This window comes from Cardiocondyla obscurior, linkage group LG05 (genome assembly GCF_019399895.1).
Source record: "Cardiocondyla obscurior isolate alpha-2009 linkage group LG05, Cobs3.1, whole genome shotgun sequence".
Taxonomy (NCBI): Eukaryota; Metazoa; Arthropoda; class Insecta; order Hymenoptera; family Formicidae; genus Cardiocondyla; species Cardiocondyla obscurior.
The window spans coordinates 9,419,653-9,444,116 of record NC_091868.1 but is presented as its reverse complement, the minus strand read 5'-3'; the positions used below and the strand labels follow the sequence as shown (position 1 = coordinate 9,444,116).

The following is a 24,464-nucleotide window of genomic DNA, read 5'->3' as shown; positions in this document are numbered from 1 at the left end:
ACGCGATTCTTCTTCTTGTACATGTAATGGCACCTATCCTTTAGCGGAATATTACGGCCAAGCTGAATCTTTAGTCTAGTGACGAACATTTTACACAATTAGGAGCCTCGAAAAATCAGACTGCGAGCGATGGGCGAACGGCGTAATTGCATACGCGCGCGCATGCCGCTGAACGTCGCGTCGTGCACGCAGGCAATTTCGGAGCAGACTGAAGCAGACGGTCCGTGACAGCCGCGTTCGTGCGACCGACGACAACGAGCGCGAATCAATCGGGAATAAAGCTTTCGCGTGCGTCGCCGCGAGGGATTCTGTCTCAACGCCGAACGTTCGTGTTCGGTTCGTCTTGCAGGCCGTTGCCTCTGGGTGAATAAGAACGGTGAGTTCCGATCGACGATCGTTTTGGTTAGAAAGCGTCAGACGCGATACGACACACCGGTGTTTATCGTGTCCGTAGATTCCTCGAGCTGTACTTGCTTTTCGCGCACATTTACTTCTGCGAGCTTTAACGATATTCACGTATTCACACCGTTTTATTGACTATATTGCACCGATGTAGACACCTCCATGTAAGTGTCGAAACTAGCTTTGAGTCATTCTTTGTTTATAGTAGTAATTCTTCGCAGTTGTAAACATCAAATGAAAGGCCTGTTCTCGGAGTGTTTCTAACCTAGTGCAATGAGTAAAAAAAAAGTATATTTGTTTGACTTTAATTTGTTACATTAATTTAGAATACAAAATTAAAATAAATGCCATAATCAACTAATTTTATTGATTAGTGTCTGTTTTCAGATTAAAACATGGTGGTGCTTAGCAGCTTTCTGCCACCACAGGAAGGGATACGTCATGAAGAGCCAAATACTACAGTATATATCAATAATAGAGAAGTAGGAAAGGGTACATTCTATGTTACAGAAAGGTATGGAACCTATTTTAATTTTGTATTTTTAATAGTCTATAAATATAATATTTAATATATCCTAATTGCATTTTTTTATTAACAGTGTACTTTCCTGGGTGGATAGTGATACACACCAGGGATTTTCAATTGAGTATCCCCATATTTCAATACATGCTATTTCGCGAGATGAGCATGTTCATGTAAGACCATGCCTGTTCGTTATGGTCGATGCCAAAGTAGATCTACCAGGTAATGCATTTAAAATTGAAGTAATTAATTGATAAAAAAATAACTTAATTTTGTAATTTTATATTTTTTTTTTAGATATGCCATTACCATTATCATCTGAAAACGGTTCAGAAAATGAAGACGAAGGAGATTCTCCAATGACGGAATTGCAGTTTGCACCGGATAATCCGAATAACTTAGATTACATGTTTCAAGCAATGAATGTATGTCAATCACTTCATCCTGACCCACAGGATAGTTTTTCAGATGGTAAGTAATCAAATAAGATCACAATTTTATTTTCAATTACCATGATGATTAAAGTCTGTAATTAAAGAGGACATATACGAAGACGCCGAAGAGGAAGGTGAATATGAAGGTGAATATGACGAGGAAGTAGGCGCAGGAGATGCGCCTTGTATTTTACCGACAGGTAACTCGTATATTTTGTTATTTTTATTATTTACGTTATTATATATAATTTTTTTTATTTAAGCAATTTTAATTTGATTAAGATTATTTTGCTATATATAATTTTCAGCCAACAATAATTTAAATAATTTAAATAAATGAGTAAATTGGATATTAATGTCTTGGCTGATACTTTTAATTTCTCATTATTAACAGAACAAATGGGGACCACTCACACGGGAACGGAGGCAGAAGAAGCCATGGACATCGAAGCGGGTCAATTTGAAGACGCGGAAGAAGATCCGTAAAAGGCAGTGATTAGGTGCAGATATGCATTTAGTGTTAATTTACATGTTTATCAATTTCATATATGTATTTAGATAGATATTATGTGATGTCGTTATTGCAAAACTTACTGCGGAACCGTATCAAACGTTAAAGCACCTAAAACGTTTATTTATATTCATTTTGTACATGGCGATAATTTCTTAGATAAAAATAAATAATTGTATCAATATTGAATTAAAACAATTTTTTGTTCTGTTAATAGAAATGTTGATACAGCCTGAAAGTTTTACTTACTTATCGTTCATAATTCATAGAGAGAAAAAAAAAAGAATGTCATTTTTCATATAAGGTATGGAATTATGTTTAAAAAATTATGGATAAGTATATAAATTGATTTTATATTCTATCACGCAACATAGCTTTCGTTGAAAGTCAAAATAACAACTGATTATAAGTCTGTAAAAATGTCTAATAACAACATTCGAGACACACAAGTAATATATATATATATGATGATACATATCAACGTAAATCTATTTGCATTAAAAGTGCATTTATGTGATACAGTAAACCCTGCGTGTAATCAAGAATCGGCAGTGCATTAGTTTATATGGTATTATTACACCGCGACAGTATAATAATTCATATAAATGTTTTTTTATATTTTAACAAATAATTATATATTAAATTATCGTAAGTTCTTTAACGAGGGTTTATTGTATGAAGATTTATAGTTACAACCAATTCGTTTAAATGCACTAACTTGCGTCATCTGTACATATAATACATTCGCCCAAATTCCGATCTATGTGATACATTATGTACGTTTTCAAAGAATGTTTGAGATGAATAGTAAAAAGCGATAAAATTAACGATAGTTAAACTTACATATAGTTGATGAGTTTGAAGTGCAAAGTTTCAGTTCACAAAGTTTTATCAACTTTCCAATGGGATACAACCATCGTATTTTAAGTGTCGTTTAAATTTTAATTTATCGAATTTTTTTCGGTCCAAAAATGAGATCGGCATCGGGCGCTCCTTTAGGATGATTGTACTTTTGCCGTCGTTCTCTATTCAAGTTTACGGTGACTGGTCTTGTGCTTTGATTCATAGTCTCTTGGTAATCTTCCTCTTCTTGTCTTTCAGTGATATTTAAAGTTAATCTCTTCACACGTTCTTTCTCCTCTTTCTGTTCCTGTTCGCGATTTCTAAGATTCATAGCCAGCTCGGAAGACACTGGGACCGCGAGATTCTTATATTGTTGCTTATTACCTTTTCTCAACATTAATATAAAATCTACTGTGCTATTATCGGTCGGCCTCTCCTGCAGCTGCTCGTATGTCTTCTTCGTACTTTTTACGTGCAGTGGCACGGAGATATCTACCTGCTGTGGCTTTACCGAATCTCGCATACGATCTTGTATATTATCTGAGACCATTTTATCTAACGCCGATAGGAAATCATCGTCCTCCGGACAACTTACGCGTCGCGGTCCGGCTGGCAAAGCTGCGTTTAATTCCTCTGTTACGTCCACAATTACACCCTCAGTGCCACCATCCGCGGATAGACTTTGAGATCGGTCGCCTTGAGTGTTCTCCTGAGTACCCATAGCGTCATCGCGTTCCGCATCGGCTGTCCATTCCTCTTCCGACTGTGCCTCTGAGCAATCTTCAGATTCCTCGAAATGCAGCTCGGCTATACCTTTCGCATCTCCGCTACCATTTCCAGTCATTACTGCTTCCTCGTCGCCTTCCAAAATAACTCCCATTTCATTTTCGCCTTCTGTGGCGGTGTCATCAACGGTAGGATTACCTAAGGTCGGATAAAGAGTATTACGTAACTCTTCGACGGCGCATTGTGCTTCTTTGTAGCTTTGAAACAATTGCATTTTAGGTCGTAACATTGTTAATGTGTCGCGATACATGTAATCTAGTCCAACGGGAAATGGATTTTCGGACGTCCAAACCGGGTCTGTGTACTTAAACCAAAAGTAATTCTGGAAAAATACAAGAAAGTAATCGAGTTTTTTCTTGCTGGATCCGCCGCTGAAGTACTGACCGCAAGTCTCTAATAATGTGCACACTAAACGAATACGAAAAAGATGATCGGGCGGATCAAGCACGCTTGGCATGGAATGATCTGTGCTAACGCCGAAAGTGATAAGTAAATATAAAGTACGAAAAATGTCGCCACTCTCCACCATTCGATAATTATACAGCTCGCCTAAATATTTGACCATGGCGATACGTCGTTGATTGAATTTCGGTAGATTAATTTCCATGCATAATCGAATATCTTCGAATACACCGTCTACTACCTGGGGTCCGATGGTTTCATAATGGGCTACCAAACCGGCCAATAAACTTCCTACGCATCGAATATTAGGATACTTAACGTTGTAGGCGGCAGTGAGACATTTTATGGCATAAGATGATACGCTCTCGTCTTCCCAATCAAGTTTACGCATCCACTTGAGCACTTTGTCAGTATTCGTTTTAGAGAGATCTTGATACAATAGTTTCCTGATAAATTCGTGCACAGGGGGTCTGTCTTTTTTCGTGACGCCGCCAGTCGACTCGGGTGGATTTACAAAATAATACGCGTTCTCGATGATCGTTACGTAGCGCGAGTCGAGCGCGGTAACTACTTTTTTACGCATCATTTGTTCCAGATAGACCTTAGTTCTTTGATGAGAATCCGGTGAACAGAAAAGATATCGGCCACAAATTTCCAACAAATTGCAGGCCATTTCGATGTGATGATGCGTGAAGTCATTTAATAAAACTTTTAAACAATACAATGCCTCTATTTTGGAGTAGAGTTTAAATTTGACGAGTTCGCCGATATAGCGGACCACCTTAATTTTTGATTCAATGTTAATCTGATCTTTTTTACATACATGATATTTAAAGTCTTGCTTCAACATCTGGCACAGATCATTGCCGATCTCGGGCATTACTGGATAAAGAATAGCTGCTAAGCGAGAGTAAAACGGCAGTAGATCCTGACGAATTCTAGAAACGCCAAAAAGAGCTTTTACGAGCTTCTTTTTATTATGCTTTGTGTTAAGATTCATCAAGAAATTTACCGCGGCATTGTCAATCATTTCGCGATTTACGCAATTTGGCAAATGTGTCAGAAAAGCATCCAGCAATATTTTGTTACTTGTATTTGATACCTGAGGCTCTTCTACTTCCACTTCGGGTGGTTCCTCAATTTTTTCACTCTCTTCCAACTCGTCAAAAACAATTTCCTCGTCAAGAGCGTCTTCCGTTATTGCTGTTTCCGTTTTCGGGGTATCCTTCGGGGTATCTTTCAAATAAGAGCCTGGTAGAAAGACAGTCAGATCTGGTAACACTTCGTAAAAACGTCTCGTCTCTTCGTCACCCCACATGTCTTCTAGCATAGTGCTATCTTCTCCTTCGTTAATCATTTTCAGTGTTTCCTCCGTTTCTGCCTTTATTTCGTTGTCCACCGGCAGTTCAGGCATCGATTCATCTAACGTGTCGGAAAAACTCTGCACGCTGGTTAATAAACGCTCGTAAGAAACTTGCAAAGCTTCCAGCTTCTCCTTTCGTTCCGAACTTAATTCCCCTCTAGTTTGTAGTATTTTGCGATTCTGTTTTTCGAACGCTTGCAATTCTTTGTGCTCCTTTAGCATATGTTTGCACAGGGAATTATAATATTCGCGCAATAGCAGCCTTACATTTTGCTGTTTGTCCGGTGATAACAATTTACTTTTTGGTATCGATACGTTTAATTTCTCAGATAACTCTCGCACTTTTTTAGGTACAAGACCGGCATAGTCTTCGCCGCAGTGTCGGCAGAAACTTAATATTATGCTGGCGTTATTGTGTTCTTCCTTGTCCATATTAATTAATACAGTCAATACTGAGCCAAGTAGTGGTAAGCCTTGCTTGTGTGTAAATATTCCAGCGTTCACCAATTCAGCATAGAAACGCAGATCTACTCTTAGTTTGCTGGGATTTGTGATCTTATCGCCGATCTTCAACGACAATATCCTCTGCCAATTTTCAAAGAAATGTGTAGAAAACTCGGCGTACGTTTGATGGAGAAAACTGCACACCCTAATAGCGGGCGCAACATCAGTCATCTTTATTTTGGCATCTACCAAAGCGGTCGCAACTTCGCTCACGTATTTGGTAAGATTTAAATTTGTCATATCTTTCAAAACCGTGTCGAGCTGTGCCATGCTAAAATTCTTCAGCTTCTTGACAAACGTAGTATTTCTTTTGAGGCTAGAGTCGAGCTTGCTGAACGATGCATCCGGGGGTCGTGTGGGATTCAGATTAGCCGCGCGAATCTCTTCTTTCGTCGCGAGTCTTTGTTCGGTTTCGCGCACGTATTCTGTCAAGAACTGCCGGTCCTCCTCCGAGACGGCATTCGGCTGCTCTTCAGCGGCAGTCTCTTTTTCAGCCGCTGCCGATTCATTCGCGTTCTCGGACATTGTGGAATATTCTGTAACACGAAAATGATTTCGTATCTCTTTCGGCATTCCTCGAAAGGTAAAACGTCTCGAAACTAAAGCGCGATTAAATTCACGAAGTAACTTACGTATCGTGGCATCGGAACGGTCGTGTTTCAAAATAATGTCGGGATTAAGAGGACGGGAGGTTATCGTTACCAAACAGATATAATTTTACCTTATAAACTATAATTGGATACCTTGGGCGAAGAAATTATTCGACGAAATTATTTCGCTTGTTTCCTGTTGAATGTGTCTCGTCCAGAAACTTGCTGAGGTTATATTATGGCAGACGACAATGCATCCATACTCCATCTGCCGTTCAGTGTTCGATTCGGACTGCAACCGCAAGTCATAAAAAAATAATCTTTTTTTCTCGTTGCCGCTTTTGCGCAAACGCGCACTTGCTTTGACAAGAGTAATATATTTTTTTTAATTAAATATTAGCATCTTGTCTTTCTTCTCACTGTACTGTTAATAATAAATAAATTATAACAAGTGCATATAAAATTAATTACACGAATAGCGTCTTCACGAATACATCTTCTAAGTTATCATCTAAAAAATATACGATTAGGCAACATCCTTAAATTGTACATTGTGGAAATATTAATTATTATTATATTAATTTATATAAATTGTATTTACATATTCAATTTTTATTCTTTTACTTAATTTTTCTGTATAATTATTATAACATATTAATGTATTCCTTTTTTTTTCTAAATATAAATTGTCTATACAATAAATGAAAAATTATTATAACATTTATTTTTTATAGATCACGTATACAGAGTGTCCCACACCAAATAATAATTTTTTTTGGGATAGGTAGATCTTTCAGAGACAAGTAGAAAAGTCCTATACAATTTTATAAAATGGTATAGGATTTTTTTACAAGTCTTTTAAAGACCTACCTACCTGTAAGAGCTTCGTTATGTGGAGTGAGATACCCTGTATATATGTATGTATAAATGTATATATATTTATTTAATATTAATATTAGTATAGTATATTAATTTATGCTGTGGATGATACAGCTAATTTCTTCAAATGTTCCATAAATACTTGTAAACTGACGTCATCCGTTAGAACTGGAGCTCCACTTTCCTAAATAAAACAAATAAATATAGTTACTTATTAAATAATAAAAATTAGTTACAAAATTTTTACTTTAAAATTATCGAAACTTAATATTTTGATATAAAAATATATACTATTCTAGATATGTATTCTGAATAGTTTGTACAATAAAGTTTCAGGTACCTGCATATATAAATAAAAATATAAATTACAATATTATATACAATTACAAAATTCGTAAAATTAAATAGTTTTTATGTTAAAAAAAAATGTTTAATACAGTATTAATATTAATAATAAAATTATAAAATATATTTAACATATAATTACAAAAAATGATTTTTTTCCCTAAATATTAATACTGTTAATCTTAAAAATCCAATTACCAGAGGTTAAACAAATAGAAAAAATTAATAAATAAAATAACACACCCCATTAGGTATTGGCATCCCCTAGTTCAGGATCACGGTAACATAAAAAACAATATTAGTTACACATGCTATGTAACTTTTATATAATTATTCATGGATTATATTCTTCTAATATATTATTATAATTTACTAGATTCTTTACGTAATTTAAAATAAAAATTTTTGTAATAAAATTATACATATTTCAAATTACATGTACATAAATATTTTTTTTAATTAAAAGCATATAAAAGTACATATAAATGTTCGTCTTTATTATTTTAAATATAGTAAAAATATTAAATATACGTGAATACTTACCGCACCATAAGCATACATATTATTGTGTGTCTGACTTGGATTGACTTTGCTTAATAAAAATCTAGCTTGAGAGCCACCCTGTTCAGTATCAATGTATCGAGGCGCAGGAAATCTAACAGCTAATGTTTCAGCAGCATCATCAACAGGTGCTGCTAATAATTGCCGGAAATTTTCGTAGTCTGGTAAATCTTGATATTTCAACTGCCGCCACTGTGCAATAGTCTAAAAACGTGAATTAAATAATACAAAGTACACTGAAAGATAGATAAAGCGTTTGCTGCGGGGCGTACATTAATTTTTTACATATATAACTTTATTTCAAACTATTAAGAATTAATTTAGTAATTTATTATATTTACCTCTCCATGAAATATAAGTATTTGGAAAAACGTATCCATCAACAGAATTCTATCATGCCGAATAGATGAAGTGTCTAACAATACAGCCTCTGGTGGACCATCAAATCCATAACTGTATAAAACTGGTTGCACCATAACTAAAGAATCTGCTACATTTTCACGCATAAGCATGTGCCTGAAATAATTTCCTTATGCGTGTATTTAAGCTTACCGACAAAATTGTTAATGTTACATATATTAAATTAAAATAAAAAAAATGTGCATTTTATCAAAATAAGAAATAATTTTACCTATAAAAGCTGGTTTCATCTGGGGAATTATTAAATACTTGCAAGAATTGAGATCTACGCAAATGGTACATAAATTGCGGATACATAGAAAAGTTTTGTGCCAATCTAAAACTATTTGGATCATCTTTTGCATATTCTCCAAACTTTTGACACTGTAAAAATAAAATTGTAGATCTTAAAAAGATGTATAAATGTAAAATTATCATTCAAATATAATACATTATATAATTTTAAACAATTTTACTGAAATAAATTACTAACAAGTCTAATTAGCATACGATCAACCCATCTTAAAACATCCGGACCATCATCACTTTCCGCTCTGAATACAGCCAAACGTGACATCAAAACAGCTGCTGCTTCTTGGTCAAATCCAGCGCTTATATGATGAAGTGATGATGATGCATCTGCCCAACTATAATTAAAATTTTTTTAAGAAATGTCAAAATTCAATTGTTATACATATATGTATATATATAATATTTACTTTCGTGCAATAGTAGTAACTCTAATTCTTCTTTGTCCACTGCTATGTTGATATTGAGTAATAAATTGAATACAGCCTCTTCCACCTTGCGGAATCGGAGCTGTATGTTGATTAACAACTTCAAAAAATAATGCTGTTGTTGTAGATGGTGTCAATGAACAAAATTTCCATTGACAAGTACCACCTAAACCTACTTCTTGTTCTCCAACACTAGAGCCTTTCACTCCTAATGACACGCAAGGTCCAATTGCTCCAGAAACTTTAATTTCCCGAGACGTTTTTATTTCTAAAGTAGCATTAAACGCCATTTTTAAGTCACCCCTGGCATCTCTAACAAATACTCGTTGAAAAGTTTGTTTGAATAAAGATGAATTGAATGAATCTCCCATCACCATATGACCGCCGGTAGAATTACAACATTGACGCATTTCTAATAAACCAGTTTGGTCAAGAGCACAAGAATAAATATCTATTATATGACCATTAGTTGCTGCGCGTGATGCAAGTGCATCATAATGCTTAGTTGCTTTTTTCATATGCTTAGCGTTATCCTTTTGAATATCGTGATGTGATCTAATTGGTTGTCGTAAATCATCAGTTACTACTTGCCCAGGTCCTTGAGAACATGGTCCACCCACGAATAACATAATCCTTAAATATAATTTTTATAGTATTGTGCAAATTATTTTTAATTAATTATAGGCAATATATATTACAATATATAAATACCTAGCTCCAGTATTTGCATAACTAGCTTCTAAAAGACCTGTGGCAACTGCAAGTGCTACACCTGTAGATCGTAAAGAACGTTTTCCTGGTCCAACAGGCCAAGGATCACGTTGTAATTCTCCCAAAAGATCTGTTAAACTCATGTCACATTTATGTACTGGTTGTAAAAAACGATTAGCAGGTGGTAATGGCTGTACAGCAGGTCCTTTCAATTGATTTGGATTTTGTCCTGGAATTGGTCTACCAATACCTTAATAAAAACAAAATAAAAAATATTACATACTGATATATTAATAATTAATGATAATTAACTAAAAATGTAATTATTACCTAACATATCTTGAACTTGTTTTGGTTGAAGATCTTTTGTGCCACGGAATACATAACTTTTACTACAACCATCACATCCTAATTCATGAACTTGTACCATTCTACCAAATGTGATAAGACCAATAAGAGTATTAGGTGGCAGTAAAGATAATGACATTTGTAATGAATCTTTAAGTGCTCCTAATTCTTCATCATCCAGACAAGTATCCACAACAAGTAGAAATATAGGTGGTAAACATTGAGCACGCTAAAAGTATTATAAATACATATTTATTAACAATATTAATTTACACATATCCATTATTTTATTTTTTGCATTTGCAAAACAAAAGTGTAAAGTTTTCTATGTTCCTGATGTGTTATAATGTAATGATAAATTTTCTATTAGTACCTTAGTCTAGTGCAATAATAAAATGTATAAATTATTACTTACCATTATTGTATATTCAATTGTTGAAAACATAGGAATGAGCTCTGCAGGTTGATGTTGTTCAGAAATTGCACCATACTGTGGTGGAAACTAAAAAAAAAATTAAACTATATTAGTGTATTATAAAATGTATGTATTGAACACACACATACACAAACATTTATATGCATATATAGAAAAATTTTACTAAGTCTATTTTTTCTAGATTAAACTACCTGAAGGCATATTTCAGTTTAATAATTAACATAATTAAACTAAACAATTCAATAATCTAATTAAGATAACATAACTTGTATTAAAAAAAAAAGGTTACTTACAGGATTTCTCTGAAAGCAAAAATTGCAGACCCATAGTTTTGCACGATAATCTACTTGACATAATGGATTTAAAATAGCTCTGCAGGTAGACCTTGTACATAAAACTGGATCATATTGAATTGGTGGAAGATCTGCTCGCTCTTTAATTATTTGATATAAAGCACCCAGTGGGACAACTAGTCTTGTCGCGTCAATACGCGACGAAGGCCATACATTCCACGTAAGACGCACACCATCTCGATCTTCATTTTGTAAAATAAAATCTTCATATGTCGTCATAATGCTATAAAATAATAATTTACTTTTTAGTACAAGTAAAAATAATAAATAATTAAACAAATTTAAAGAAGTCTGAACAAAATTCTTATAATAGATTAACCAGCAGGAAATACTTACGATTATTTGTGCACGATGAATGTAATTTAATTAACACTATTTTGTTCGCCGCTATAGTTTCAAAATGATGAGAAAATTACCTACAATTTTTAATAAAACTCACATATATTTCACAAACAGTCAAGCCACGTCACTCGCCTCAGTTGCTAACAAAATTAAACGCATGCGTGGAGATACCTCCACGTAACATACGTACCATAAACTATTTCTATCAAAGGCTGGTATTCATAAGCCGACAGAACACGACAGAACTAATACAAAACCAGTGCAGCCGGAAAGAACGTAAAGGCTCGTCTACAATGGCAGTAAGGGTAAGCTGTAAGGACTACTCGGCTATAATATGTTCCATCTAGTCTAAACATTTTTTTTTTTTTTTTTTTATATTCCGGCTTCGTCGACAACGTGAACGAACGAAGCAGTCGAACAGCGTCGATTAGCCGACATCGTGATATAATATAACCTAGAAATTTACGTCGATTGCTCCTGTTACCGCTTTCAGTAACCGTAATATAAAGTGCAAAAAATTCCGAAAATTATATTGACTTGGTGGAATTTATTAAGAAGCCGAATCAATGCCGAAATACTATTGCGATTATTGCGATACTTATCTGACACATGATTCACCGAGCGTACGAAAGACCCATTGCCAGGGTCGCAAGCACAAGGATAACGTAAAGTATTTCTATCAAAAATGGATGGAGGAACAAGCCCAGCATCTTATTGATGCAACAACGGCTGCTTTTAAAGCTGGGAAAATTGCCTCTAATCCTTTTGCGGCCAACAAGGGCGCGGCAATACCACCGCCACCAAATCTCGGTTCCAACCTTGGATCAAGATCTGCAGTACCACCTCAAGGGCCTCCAGGAATGATGCCACCACCGGGTATGCACCCAGCTGGACCAATGGGGCCAGGAGGCCCGATGATGATGGGACCACATGGACCGATGCCACCCCCTATGATGGGTATGAGACCACCTATGATGGGACCGATGGGACCAATGGGTCCTATGATGGGTCCTATAGGTCCTATGGGACACATGAGACCACCGATGAATGGACCTCCACCTCCAATGGTAGGCCCACCGCCACTGAAGAAATAACAATTAGAATAAGAATATTTATCTTTTATCTACTCTAGGGCAACGTTCCAAAACGTTCTTTGCAAGAAAAATTTTACTCGATATCCGTTTCTGAAACCGTTTTCGATAACGGTTTCGTAATGTGGACATTGAGTAAAATTTTTCTCGCTGTTCCTCGCAGAGGACGTTTCGGAACATAACCTAGATGGGATTAAACGCAAAATGAATACTGCTATTGTAATTACTAAAATGTTCTCAGTTCGAGGAATTGTATACGTTGTATATTTAAAAATTCATCAAAACTGTAAAACATTGCAAAGTGGAACACTATTATTTAAGATGTAAATTCTAAGTAATTTATGAATCCCTCTTTTTTTTTTTTTTTTTTTTTTTTTTAAACTCGATTCATAATTGTTACAGTCACCTGGCATCGCGTCATAAGACAAATAATTTAAAAAGTAAATTTTTCAAAGTATTATACATGATTTAAAGTCTAAGTTTTCTAGCGTGAATAATAGAATAATAATATTTTATATACAACACAGATTTGATTATCTTGATTAGTGATATACAATTTTTAGAAAGTACAAAATATCATCTTTATTCATACTTGAAATGAATTATTTGAATGTGGCAAAAGAATGTTATAAAATAAATATACTTTAAGACAGTTTTCGTTGTAATTAATAGATTTAAAGGTATATAAAGAAAATGCTGAACAAAATTCTTTAATAATTTTTTCAAAATTACAAAGTTAAAAAAACAAAAGCTTTTACAATCAGTAATATATGTAATGTGAAACATAATATTTCGAAATGTTTTTATTATAATCATGAAATGATTAATTGAACAAGGAAGTTGTATTATATATTTTCTCTTTTATCAAATATACTTTTACACTCGTCTCGAATCGTTTAGTTTAAACATTTTTCTGTTAAAATATACAGAATCTTTACCAAACGATCTTATATGTATATGCAGATAAACATCACTCTGTTATACTATCGTATCACTAAATTAGCGTAATTATTTTGTACAAATGTTTGTTAAATTTTTGCAAAACGTATGAACGCGAGTTTCGAATTTAATCAATGAATACAAAGTCTTAAGATGTTTCGGCTTAATCACTTTACGATCAATCTGACTTTGCATTTCGTCTGCTGCTTTCATCATATGTCGTCGGTTAAAGAAAACCCGGGCCATTTTTACAAGCTCTCCTGCTACTTCATATAACTCTTCTTTGTTTGCTTTAATTTCAAATGACATTTGACCTATTTTTGTTAATTTTTTCCTTTGCATTTTTTTTGACAATTGAGCAAATGGCACTTTGCGTACCACGTTACTTACTTTAGTCTTTGAATTATTTTCGCATATCTTGGATGTAATTTTTACTTTGTTTGTTAACAATTGACTTTCATTGCTTTTAGAAGTTTCCGACTTTGAAGACGTGGACTCGATATTTAATGGCGTAATATTCGGTGAATTTTGCATAGGAAAATTTGTTACTTTTATTTCACCATCCGTTGTTTTGCTCGTCTCAAGCGAGATATTATTCGTATTTTGTGCGTCAATTTTGTTATTCTGTTTGTTAATAGTGGAAAAATTTCCAGGTATGACATTCTGCGAGGTACAAGATGATGTTGATGGAGAATACATATCGTACACGAGATTTCTTTGTTCATGATTTATTACCTCCAAATGTTGCGGCAGCGGCAGCGATGTATTTTTATTTTTATTTCTATTTTCTTCAATTTCAATGCGATGTAATAGATCGTATGTGTCTTTTGACGTATGAGGTACGAATAAGTGATTGTAAAGTAGAATAAGTCTAAGGTAAGTGGCAGTGTCAAGTTCCGAGCCCATGCAATGTCGTTGCGATTCAAATCTTGTCAGTACATCTCGAAATGTTTGCATGATACTATTTGGCTTGGGTTCTGTATTGACAATTATGAGAAGCTTAACTTGCATACGCCACAATTGCTTCCATAAAGTTTTATTTTTTTTATTACTTTCGTTTAACTTAGCTTTATTACTGTTTATGAAATTATAAATCCATCGCGGATTTTCTGTTCCTTCCATAAGTTTAGCATAAGATGTAAATTGCCCTTTTTCGAGTTGCGGTACTCTCGTACTCAAGATATTGAACATCTTTACAGGATTTAGAGGTAGATCTACATTTATTCCATAATATTTTTCATCTTCTGGAAGGTCAAACCAGTATTCCAACAAATCATACAAGTATTCTATATATTCTTTCATTGCTAATAATTGTAACGTAAGAGCTCGACGTTGAGTAAAGCCTATCTTCACTTCAAACTCAATTTTTTTGTTATATAATGTATAAAGAAAAACTGGCTGAACTTTGTTGTAGTTTGTTAAATTATTTAGCATTTTCTTTTTATCTTTATAAATCATTGATAGATTTGTCACAATCATTCGTGCATTTTTATCATTTTTATAGTGAAATTTACCACAAGAGTATGCAATGTTTGAAAATGTTACTTCGTTAATTTTAGTTTGCTTACAGTTTAGTTTTATTGTAGGCCATATTATGCTGGAAGGTTTTAGAGTTCCTTTCATTTGCGAATTACGCACAGTTTCTTGTGCAGTTGATGGAACATTAAAATTGGCATTTGACAACGTCTCTGCATTAGCAGGTTTCACATTTTCTGTCACTGTATGCCGTACAGTCGTATTTTGTGGAATCAATGTTTTGTTTTCTATGATATTAAACGATATGCATTCGATATCGGGATCGGAAGTGAAGGAACTTTCATGTGGTGTATACGTAGGCCCATCTGTATAATTTGTGACACAAGCTGGAGTAAGAAAATGCTGAGACCATCGATATTCCCTGCAGGTAGAAGATTCATGGCCACGTTTGGTACAATTACAGCAATATAGCAATCTTGATGGCTTCATTACGTTTCCTGGATTCTGTGGCGTACTATTCATGTCAGTTGATTGATGGTATCGTCGCCAAAGATCAGGACATTGATCTAGCTTGTGTCCTGTTGAATTACACATAGTACAGTACAAAATACGACAATATTCACACGTATTACGAAATGTGTTCTGCCGCTTACCGCATGTCAGACACATCTTCCGTGGGCAATCAGACTCTGTGTGGCCTTTTATACCACACATGTAGCACGATATGCGACGTGGTAACGAACAATCGTAGCGCTGATGGCCGTTCTGACGACAATTAGTACATCTGACATTCCAAAATCTGCTACTTTGTTTGTTAGAGGGGCACGGCATTATGTCTTCATCTAGAATCGCCCACATTTTCGGATCCTTCGACATCTCTTGCTGCAACTTTGCCACGTCAAAAGTCTCTTGGTCTCGATTTAAGTTGTAATAATTTCTCATTTCTTCCGACATTGAATTGAAATAATTGTTTGATGCATTTCTTACCTCTTCGTTATTACTGCTCTGTGGCATATCATCTCGACTAGTCTGTCGAATTGATATTGACGTACATTGACGTTTCTCTTGAAAATAGTTATCAACCTCGTTATGTTGTCTTTTTCGACTTTTTCGATTTGCATTTTCAAACGATTTATTTTCTTGATTTACTTGGGCACTTTTCGACAATTGTTTAATTTCATTTATATTTTTAGCACCTTTTTGAATTGTATAACAATTTAAAACAATATCTCCACCCATTTCTTCTGAATAGATTTGATTACTTGTATTACGATTTATTGTATCGTTGCTATATGATTTATTAGTATTTTTATTTTTAGAAGATATATTCTGATGACTGCTTGATGTTTTTGCAATTTCAAAATCACGAGTTCTACCTCGAGTTATTACTGAATTTTGTTTTTCTAAACTAGTAGTTTTACACTTTTCTGGAAATACATAATTCTTATCTGTGCTCAAATTGGCTTCTTCATCAGAATCTGGTAAATCTATGAGAGGTGGTTTTGGTTTTGGTGGAACAGGTACCTCCAATATAGATTCTTCAGAATCGGAATCGTTATCATCTTTATCAGTTTCTTTGACTGAAAGATGTTGTTCTTTTATGTATTTTGAAACAACATTGTATTTTGAATACACTGTGTCAGGATGGTTTTTGTCCATATATTTTTCATGTTCGTTTATTGGATGCTTAGAAGATTGCTCAGGAGGTTGCTCAGACAAATTATCTGTATCTGTATTTCCTTGTGTCACAGAAGAATCTTCTAAACCTTCATTATTACATTCATGTGCTATGGAAGTAATTTTTTTACCAGCTAATGTGCTGACTTGAGAAAAATCTGTTGAAAAGCATGCATATAATATAAACATTATTACAAATTAATAATTTTGTAAATCTCTTTTAGAGAATATAATAATTAGATTTTATTAATATTTAAAGTAACTTTTAGTTTTACTCAGTTTACCTTTGGCAGACTGCTCATTAGGTTCATGCTCCAATATTTCTGTTTCCACATTTGACCTAGTACTAAGTGGAAATGTCTTTGAAGCATCTATAGTTTTTGATTCGCTTTCCATATTTGAATAATATATATCTTCATACAATTGTGCCTCCAGCTCATTATCATCAAAATCAGTTTTGTTCATATTGAAATAATCTATAAGATGCAATGATACTAATTAATATTTGCATTTGCTGCAAAAGATATAATAATTTTTGTCAAATGGTACAAGTATTCATTTTAATTAATCATTTAATCATCATTTGGGATAAAATTTTTCTCTTAATGATACCTGACTCATATACATCTGACATAACAGTTTCTTTGATCCTGGAGATTCTGGAATTTATCGAAACAATTATATCTAATATAAAAATCTAACAATAAGTTTACGACAAAAATAAAGACGTACTCCATAAAAGAATTGCGCACGTGTTGAACCAATATAAAAGCCCAAGCACAATGGCTGCATTTAGACTCGAGAGTTGAGAGAAATCCGAATTCCGAGTAGAGATAACTGATCAAGGCACTCTGATCAGAAAGTGTAGGAATGTGAGTGCGCATCCAGTTTCGCGCTAACGCTCATCGAGTATACGCCAATCAGACGCAAGACTGTACGTACAAAACTGACGCGTCAACATATTTTATGCTCTTCTAACGTAGTGTAAACGCGCTTTTATGAACGCCTGAGCTCTCGGCTCTCGGTAGTCGTAAGTCGTAAGGCACGGTCGGAGTCGGCGCGACATCGCGTCGACTGCTGCGAGAAATTTCAGCCAATCGAGCTGCTTCGTTTGGCGCACGATCGGTGTAGTTAATAAATGGAGGATTCGTGTTTGCTGAGGTAGTTTTGTTTACGCGGAAATTTTCATTCGGTAACAACTCCCCGTGCGTCTTGTTTGTGCTGAAGGAGTAGATGAAGGTACGTAACGATTGTCGCGCGTTTGAGACGACATTTTTCGCGACCGCCGCTGCATCCTCGGGGTGAAAATCGAGCGAACGCGTCGGCCCATTTTCGCTGTTCGCGACCGTACGAGCTTTCACGGACAGAAGCAGCGATCGACGCTGAAAAAATTCGCGACCGTTTGACAAAATTCGTGGTTTAATCGCGTTTCTCGGCGGTTTGGCATCGTATTTTTGCGTCGAGATTGACGAGTTTATGCCCTATCCGGCCGGTCTGGCCGGCGAAAACTTTATTTCGTTCTGATAGGTTATGGGTTTGTATCTGACCCGAGGTCTTTTATGGAATGGATGAATATTCTTCTCTTGTGACTAATTTTTTTACGCCTTAACTTTGCGATTTGCCTATAGTTATGAAAAGTTTCTTCCTTGTCTAATTATAGAGTCTGGCATACTTAAATTTTTTTCCCTATTAGACTAAGGTACTTACAAACTTACAAACTTTGTATTTGTATCAATGAAAAACAATCTCGAGAACTTTTGTCTAATTTCTATTAAATATATGATGTATATTAATTTTATTACGTTATATAGATATGTACATCTTATTTTTAATTTCTTGATAATAATATAGTTTTGTACATATTAATATCTGATCAGTACTATTAAGTCATATATATTGTAAAATATTTGTGATTATAAACATAGTATTGTGACTCTAATAAGAGAATCTTTTATGCTTTTGCAGAATATTATATCATGTCCCGCAATCACAAGGACAAATATGAAAACTCCAACCCACGTCGTATATATACACTCATGTGCCCTGAGGACTATCAATCAGGGAAGAAATCTCATTGGTCGGAGTTGGAGATAACAGGCAGTATAAGGAATTTGAGCCCGAATTTGTGGCAAATGATTCACTTGACAGCTTTATATCTGAACGACAATAGTTTACAGAGGGTGCCCTCTGAAATTGGTCGTCTCGTCAACCTGCGTATTCTAGATCTCAGTAGCAACAAATTACGCAGTCTACCTGCTGAACTGGGGGAGCTCATCTATCTCAGGTACGTCAGAAGAGACAAAAGTATAAAGAAATGGAGGAAAAAAATTTTCTTTTATAACACATTCTGTAAATTGCTGTTTTATATAAATTTTGTTTAATTTTTTTATTCTAGGGAGTTGTTATTGAACCAAAACTACCTTCGTGTGTTACCGTACGAACTAGGAAAGTTGTTCCAGTTACAAGTGCTCGGACTTCAGGGAAATCCACTCAGCAAGGACGTGATGGCATTATATGGGAATGGAGAGCCTGCAGGGACGAACAAGCTGCTGTCATACATGCTGGACAACTTACAAGGTAAGGGAAAATATTTTATTTTATATTTATCTTTTATTTGCATATTTTCTATTGTTTTACTGAAGTGGTTTACGGAAGTACGATATGCGTCTGTCTGGCAATAAGAATTATAGGTAATGGCGAGATAACGGTGTGTTTAAATAATTAGAAGTTGAATAATTTAGGAAAAAATATTTTCTATGATCAGAATTAAATCTATGTGTTTGTTCATCCTTTATAAATTGAGAAGATAAGAGAAATGTTTTTTTTAAATTAGAACGACGTGAATTAGCGCTTGTAATAATTTTACATAAAAATAAAATTTTCCTATTTACAATAATGTTTATGCTAAAATTGTTGATATAAAGAGCGACACAATTTAACGTCGCTCATGACAGATGACACTACGTGTCTCGTTTAGGTTTAAACGCGCAAGAAAGTGAGGGGAAGAGGTTAAAAGCACGATCATTTCTAATTGCAACGCAAATTGGTTTAAAGGAATTGACAAAATTTTTAGAGGTAACAATCTTTTCGTCTATTTTTTACGTATACTATTTCGTAAATTAATTATAAAAGAAACGTTTGCGTAAATCCGTTGAGTTTTCAAGTAAAAAGAATGCTTCTTTGACAATCAAATTGTCTTTCGCAAAGAAATTTAATCATCGGATGAACGTGCGTTAATCTATATTTAAACTTTGCACGGGTGGGTGAACGATCCTCGGCTTGGGTTTATGCTCCGCGGAAAACGAACGTTTGTAACGAAAGAATCGCGGTTAGAGAAAGAAAAAGAGAGTGATGGTCAAGGGGGTGAAGGAAGGGAAGGGAAGAAAAGGGAAGAAAGGACTCTCATCGGAGGGCGTGATCCTATCCATTGTGTTGCGCGAATTTTTGCCGGTTATCCGATCGCCTGAAAGGTCTCGGCAGTTTCCATTCTGTTTATTCATTGTTATCCATTGTTCTTGAGGACTTTTACTGTCCGATACCGCAACCCCATCGTACGTCGTTGCCAGTCATTTCTCCTTCGCGGCTCTCTCGTCCCTTCTTCGCGGGATCGGGATATTCCTGCTTGTCATTCCCTCCGTTCTTCCGCAGGATTTTCTCGCATAATAGGGAATCGCCCTTTTACTTTAAATCACGCGAAAAGCATATTTGTATTTCGTCATCGCTGCCTCGCGACAAACGAATTGCGCGTTCATAATTAAACATCTCGTAAATTTTTATGGTACGCGCGTATAGCGTAATTCGCATAATTCGGCGGTTTAATTACGGACTTGAGCTAAGAGCGTTTAATATTAATGATATGGCATTTAATAGCCAGATCGCAACGACCCTCGTAAAAATGCCGGTTCTTTCCTCCAACGGTTGGTAGCGTATATTTTCTATAAGGTTATATGCAAATTTGTTTGCCTTGGAACGAACACGCGGGGCGGGTGGTGCACGGCGGAATTTGCGCGCATTGTTGGGCTGCTTTCCGCGAGATCGGCCGCATACGAGGGTGCGAAAGTGCATGCACGATGATTTATATAAACATATTTGGCAAAGCCCGTCGGGTGGGGTGGGAACCTGGAGTCCTGGAAACAAATTTATGCACATTGTATCAACGAAGGGATCTCTCGGCGGCATCGTTGTCACGACTTCTCAGAAGTAACGTGACTACGATTGCACCATAATTGGCCTAAGTGTGCCCATTGTGCTCGTGTCACTTGCACGTCGCCTACAGGTGTCTCCTCCACTTTGTTGTGTCTCGCGATTTACGTTCGTAGGATTACGAAATATTGGAGACCAGTTGCTCGCACCCGAGGTCCTGTACCTTTGCGCGCACGGTTTCTCCGGACATGTTTCTACTTGTATTTTCAAACGCCAATTAATAAAAAAACATTTAAATATTATAAATCGAAAAGAGAGTTATTAACAGTCTTGCAGGCACGATTAATTTATCTTAAGTAAGGCTCCGGTTAATATTCTATTTTTATTATTAAAAATATTTTATTTAATTTTGTAAAAATTCGTGGTGGCAACTGATTAGTTTGTTATACGTATCAGAGGTCGTAGTTAGTTCGATAACATTCGTATAAAATAATGTTGCTTGTTCGGATTGAAAGGAAACCGGGTCTCACGCCTGCGGGCTGAGTGAAAGGGGTCCCTCGAAAAAGAAAATTGTTACTCCTCCCCCCCGCCCCCCTCCGCTCTCGCGATTCACTTCACTGCCCGTGGCCCACCGAGCTATCTCACCCGTGTAATTACATAGAGACCCGCTCCGGGATAATTGAGGACGAAACCGAGGGGAGAAAGTAAACCGCTTCGCGTATGATTCATTCGTTATTCGGCGCGCAGGAGGGTCTACATATATCGTATTGTAGTATACACGTAAGAAGACGGGCTCAAACGAGTCCCCGGAACTAGGGCATAACGAAGATGGCACCTGCTGCGATTGCACAAATCGAGTTTCAACTTTGTCAATGTTTTTTTTTATTTCCTCGTTATAATTATAACGAGGCTGTTTCAACTTTAGAAAAAAAAAATATTAGTCGCGGGTGCATATGTACATATTTAATACAGAAAATATAACGGCATGATAAGAGAGACTCCTCGATTAAAAAAAAAAAAAGAAAAGGAAAAAAAGTTAAACGTTAATATTATTTTACGGAATAAAAAAAAAAGAAAAAAAAAAAAAATGTTATTCGAAAAACTCGTTGGCAGTTGACAGCAGGGGCAAGTCTTTTTTATGTCGGCAATAACATCGGAACGTGTCTTCTCAATAGCGGGACACGTTTCGAGACCCTCTTCCTGTATTCCCTTTCTCCCCAGTGTTCGTCGAGTCGGACCGACTGGTCTCGTTCTCCCGCGAGTTCCAAGTACACGGTTGGTTCACTTTCTACCGAGAGCACCTGACCTACGTGGCACCCATTGGTCCCGCTTCTGTCACAGTCGCCGCTGCTGCGAGTGCTTTCCTTGCTCGGGCTGTCATTAACCCGGCCGAGCAAACCCGCCGTTAAATCGTTCCGCGAGCAGCGGATAGGTAACCACCGGCTCGTTTCCTCTCGCGAGTTATCGCTGGACGTTCAAAGCTGCCGACATCCGTGGTTAAGGAGCATTCGAGTTCTTTTTCCTTTTCGCCTTTTTCCCCCCTTCACTCGCGCTATTACGAACTGACGACGCGTTGCATTCGCGGTTTAAGGCCGGTCAATTTATGATCGAATTTCTCAACTGTCATCTTTCGTCAGACAAGCAGCTGTTCGCCCCGACTATTTCCGAATTAAGTTCAACGTGGCCTTCCACGGTATTAAATAAATTATCGGCCCATTTCGTGCGCACATATCCGTGTAAAAAAAAAAAGTTTGCGTTCGAAAATCGACACATTTCCGAAATATTACGAGAGGTCTTGAAGGTAAAATTTGTCGTTGATATCGCGTTTCGAGTCGGATATTCCGTCACGGACGGAATTTAAAACTGCGCGCGCGCGCGTGTTGGAATCGCATGCATCGACATACCATATACCTTGCCGCCGCCAAACGAGTTTATCGAGGTGAACGAGACTCACACAGAGTGTGTGCATCCGATCTGCCAATCGAAATAGCTCCGGCAATAACGAAAGTAGGGCAGTCCGTCGTTTCGCCCGCTGCGGCACACGGCAACGGAAGGGAAAAATACGAAAGGAACGAAAACGGCGGCTGCATCTCCCTCTCCGGTCACCAGAGCTTTAAATGAATGTCGTAGTCGTCTCGTGCCAAACAGGGCCAAAATGATTAAGGCGCGGAAAGCTGCATTTCGAGTCGAGGACGATAGCTAGATGATGTGTAGGAGAAACCAAGCCGATTAATAATTAAGTAATCATTGTGTCAGGTAATGAAAACGTTATATATATATCTTTGATTTATCTATTATTGAACAAGTTATTACGTTACTACAATTACGTAAATAATTTGTAAATTAATTTAGTTCAATTATTATTGATTACGTTTTGACGATGATATTACGGTGACGATAGTTTGATAATAGTTGACATTAATTATTTGCGTTGTAACGTCCAAAAGTTTACCAACTTTCCGGTGGGTGGAATCGATGTCCGCGACAACCGTAATTATTTTGCTTTCTACGTTAGAGGAGAGGAAAAGTTAAATTTTCCTTTATTCTGAATTTCTCTCATTACCGTTTCTTCGACTTCGTTTCTGGCGGCTTACTTTTTCCTAAATCTTTTCGATCGTCGATCTCGACCTGCTGCTCACCCCCCGTCGGACCTTTTATTCCGAGGGGGAAAGTTTAATGAGGGGTTTTACTCATTTGCATCCCAGTCGGTCTCTCTAAATTCGACATCTCCTCAAGTTTCGTCTTAATGACGTTACTTTCGCATAATGCCGTCGAATCGATCGAGGAGAGGAATCGCTCGCGAGCTTGTGACGTTAACGTTAATAGTGCGGCGAGCAATGGAACGATTGGAGAACCTTTATCAAGTATTCATTCGGCTCGATCGATTCACCTCGTCTGTATTCTTACCGCAATAAAAACAGTCGCGCGTGCGCGTAATCGAAAAACCGGTTAGAAAATGCTTAGAATTCACCCTACCTTTATGGTTTGTTTCATCGTTATTCTTAATGTTACGTATATGACGAGGGTAGAATGTTGGTTAAAAAAAGGAATAAAAAATAAAAATAAAAAACATAGCACGTAAAGCGGAAGGCTCTTTGAGCTAGGGAATATATCTGTTATTGTCATCCGAATGCGACTAGTGGCCGGAAGCGGGTGGTGGTTTGTTGGTGGTCGGCATTTTTGAGACGCGAGGGCAGCTGTACCCCGCGGGCGCATGCATATTGAAAGGGTCGCCGTGCTGGCGTGCGGTTGTGCCGGCATTTGGCATTGCACCGCATATTATCCAAGGATGCACGAAATGCAATGCCGCGGCGTTTGCACGCGCGACACACGCTGTTGTTTGTGTAATTTATTACGACGAGAAAATCTTTCTATTCCGAACAAAAATTATTTCCAATCACACGTTTTTCGTACGATGTTGCCGTAGGACACACAGTCTCCGCAAATACTTTCTTTGTGACAATAATTACAATAGGTATATTAATTTTAAAAAGAAAGATCCTTCTCAATACGCGCGCGTATTAAGAATATTATTTATTAACGCGTTAATAAATCGTAATCGTGTATCTTTCAATCGTCCTACTTTTATTTCAATGCAGCGTTTACTAATTTTTGTAAATTAATTTTACGGAAATTTATGTCCCACATTATTCTGCGGAATAATTATTC

The 24,464-nt window shown here is 36.3% G+C and overlaps 6 protein-coding genes across 15 annotated transcripts in view; 3 read left to right on the top strand and 3 right to left on the bottom strand.

The window, feature by feature from the left end:
- The first annotated feature begins 232 nt into the window (after positions 1-232).
- Icln (chloride nucleotide-sensitive channel icln) lies at positions 233-2,068 on the top strand. Of its 3 annotated transcripts, none has more exons than XM_070656852.1 (6): positions 233-376; positions 790-916; positions 1,002-1,147; positions 1,223-1,396; positions 1,464-1,559; positions 1,754-2,068. In XM_070656852.1, exons 2-6 carry the CDS (start codon positions 798-800, stop codon positions 1,843-1,845), a joined length of 627 nt encoding a protein of 208 aa, XP_070512953.1. In that variant the 5' UTR covers positions 233-376; positions 790-797; the 3' UTR covers positions 1,846-2,068. The 3 variants fall into 3 exon arrangements, with proteins under 3 accessions (XP_070512953.1, XP_070512952.1, XP_070512954.1); XM_070656851.1 differs by having other exon boundaries at positions 237-376; positions 777-916; XM_070656853.1 differs by lacking the exon at positions 233-376 and adding an exon at positions 587-690.
- Upf2 (UPF2 regulator of nonsense mediated mRNA decay) lies at positions 1,568-6,747 on the bottom strand. Of its 2 annotated transcripts, none has more exons than XM_070656829.1 (2): positions 6,512-6,747; positions 1,568-6,304 (listed from the first exon to the last, which is right to left on the bottom strand). In XM_070656829.1, the coding sequence occupies exons 1-2, from the start codon at positions 6,624-6,626 to the stop codon at positions 2,817-2,819; spliced, it is 3,603 nt and encodes a 1,200-aa protein (XP_070512930.1). In that variant the 5' UTR covers positions 6,627-6,747; the 3' UTR covers positions 1,568-2,816. The 2 variants fall into 2 exon arrangements, with proteins under 2 accessions (XP_070512930.1, XP_070512931.1); XM_070656830.1 differs by having other exon boundaries at positions 6,490-6,617.
- Positions 6,748-6,949: 202 nt separating this feature from the next.
- Positions 6,950-11,632, bottom strand: Sec23 (transport protein Sec23). 2 transcript variants are annotated; one of them, XM_070656832.1, is made up of 12 exons: positions 11,464-11,632; positions 11,068-11,350; positions 10,754-10,840; positions 10,321-10,567; positions 9,991-10,240; positions 9,262-9,912; positions 9,036-9,189; positions 8,775-8,926; positions 8,485-8,659; positions 8,126-8,347; positions 7,826-7,846; positions 6,950-7,421 (listed from the first exon to the last, which is right to left on the bottom strand). In XM_070656832.1, the coding sequence occupies exons 2-12, from the start codon at positions 11,344-11,346 to the stop codon at positions 7,332-7,334; spliced, it is 2,328 nt and encodes a 775-aa protein (XP_070512933.1). In that variant the 5' UTR covers positions 11,347-11,350; positions 11,464-11,632; the 3' UTR covers positions 6,950-7,331. The 2 variants fall into 2 exon arrangements, with proteins under 2 accessions (XP_070512933.1, XP_070512934.1); XM_070656833.1 differs by lacking the exon at positions 7,826-7,846.
- A 100-nt stretch (positions 11,633-11,732) lies between these two features.
- Snrnp-u1-c (small ribonucleoprotein particle U1 subunit C) lies at positions 11,733-14,211 on the top strand. The gene is made up of 2 exons (XM_070656855.1): positions 11,733-12,536; positions 14,153-14,211. The coding sequence occupies exons 1-2, from the start codon at positions 12,036-12,038 to the stop codon at positions 14,156-14,158; spliced, it is 507 nt and encodes a 168-aa protein (XP_070512956.1). The 5' UTR covers positions 11,733-12,035; the 3' UTR covers positions 14,159-14,211.
- LOC139102719 (uncharacterized) lies at positions 13,255-17,629 on the bottom strand. Of its 4 annotated transcripts, none has more exons than XM_070656826.1 (5): positions 17,385-17,629; positions 17,265-17,311; positions 16,937-17,128; positions 15,629-16,810; positions 13,255-15,553 (listed from the first exon to the last, which is right to left on the bottom strand). In XM_070656826.1, the coding sequence occupies exons 1-5, from the start codon at positions 17,534-17,536 to the stop codon at positions 13,569-13,571; spliced, it is 3,558 nt and encodes a 1,185-aa protein (XP_070512927.1). In that variant the 5' UTR covers positions 17,537-17,629; the 3' UTR covers positions 13,255-13,568. The 4 variants fall into 4 exon arrangements, with proteins under 4 accessions (XP_070512927.1, XP_070512928.1, XP_070512926.1 ...); XM_070656827.1 differs by having other exon boundaries at positions 13,255-15,857; positions 15,963-16,810; XM_070656825.1 differs by having other exon boundaries at positions 13,255-16,810.
- A 129-nt stretch (positions 17,630-17,758) lies between these two features.
- Positions 17,759-24,464, top strand: part of LOC139102730 (CCR4-NOT transcription complex subunit 6-like) — a 318,650-nt gene continuing 311,944 nt past the window's right edge. For 2 of the 3 annotated variants that reach the window (XM_070656849.1, XM_070656847.1), the window contains exons 1-3: positions 17,760-17,891; positions 18,618-18,936; positions 19,048-19,229. In XM_070656849.1, the coding sequence (XP_070512950.1) occupies positions 18,629-18,936; positions 19,048-19,229 (490 nt within the window). In that variant the 5' untranslated portion in view covers positions 17,760-17,891; positions 18,618-18,628. Of the gene's footprint in view, positions 17,892-18,617; positions 18,937-19,047; positions 19,230-24,464 lie in introns of all 3 variants that reach the window. The other variant, XM_070656848.1, reaches the window with a different exon arrangement.

Coding starts and splice junctions, on each gene's coding strand:
- Sec23 (XM_070656832.1), bottom strand. CDS start 11,346: ATGACGACATATGAAGATTTTATTTTACAAAATGAAGATCGAGATGGT. Junction 9,190..9,261: donor GTTACTACTATTGCACGAAA/GTAAATATTATA, acceptor TTTTAATTATAG/TTGGGCAGATGCATCATCAT. Junction 8,660..8,774: donor GATGAAACCAGCTTTTATAG/GTAAAATTATTT, acceptor AAATTATTTCAG/GCACATGCTTATGCGTGAAA.
- Snrnp-u1-c (XM_070656855.1), top strand. CDS start 12,036: ATGCCGAAATACTATTGCGATTATTGCGATACTTATCTGACACATGAT.
- Icln (XM_070656852.1), top strand. CDS start 798: ATGGTGGTGCTTAGCAGCTTTCTGCCACCACAGGAAGGGATACGTCAT. Junction 917..1,001: donor ACATTCTATGTTACAGAAAG/GTATGGAACCTA, acceptor TTTTATTAACAG/TGTACTTTCCTGGGTGGATA. Junction 1,397..1,463: donor ACAGGATAGTTTTTCAGATG/GTAAGTAATCAA, acceptor CTGTAATTAAAG/AGGACATATACGAAGACGCC.
- LOC139102719 (XM_070656825.1), bottom strand. CDS start 17,536: ATGCGCACTCACATTCCTACACTTTCTGATCAGAGTGCCTTGATCAGT. Junction 17,312..17,384: donor GTGCGCAATTCTTTTATGGA/GTACGTCTTTAT, acceptor GATAAATTCCAG/AATCTCCAGGATCAAAGAAA. Junction 16,811..16,936: donor TAATGAGCAGTCTGCCAAAG/GTAAACTGAGTA, acceptor GCTTTTCAACAG/ATTTTTCTCAAGTCAGCACA.
- Upf2 (XM_070656829.1), bottom strand. CDS start 6,626: ATGGAGTATGGATGCATTGTCGTCTGCCATAATATAACCTCAGCAAGT. Junction 6,305..6,511: donor GAATAATTTCTTCGCCCAAG/GTATCCAATTAT, acceptor TTCGTGTTACAG/AATATTCCACAATGTCCGAG.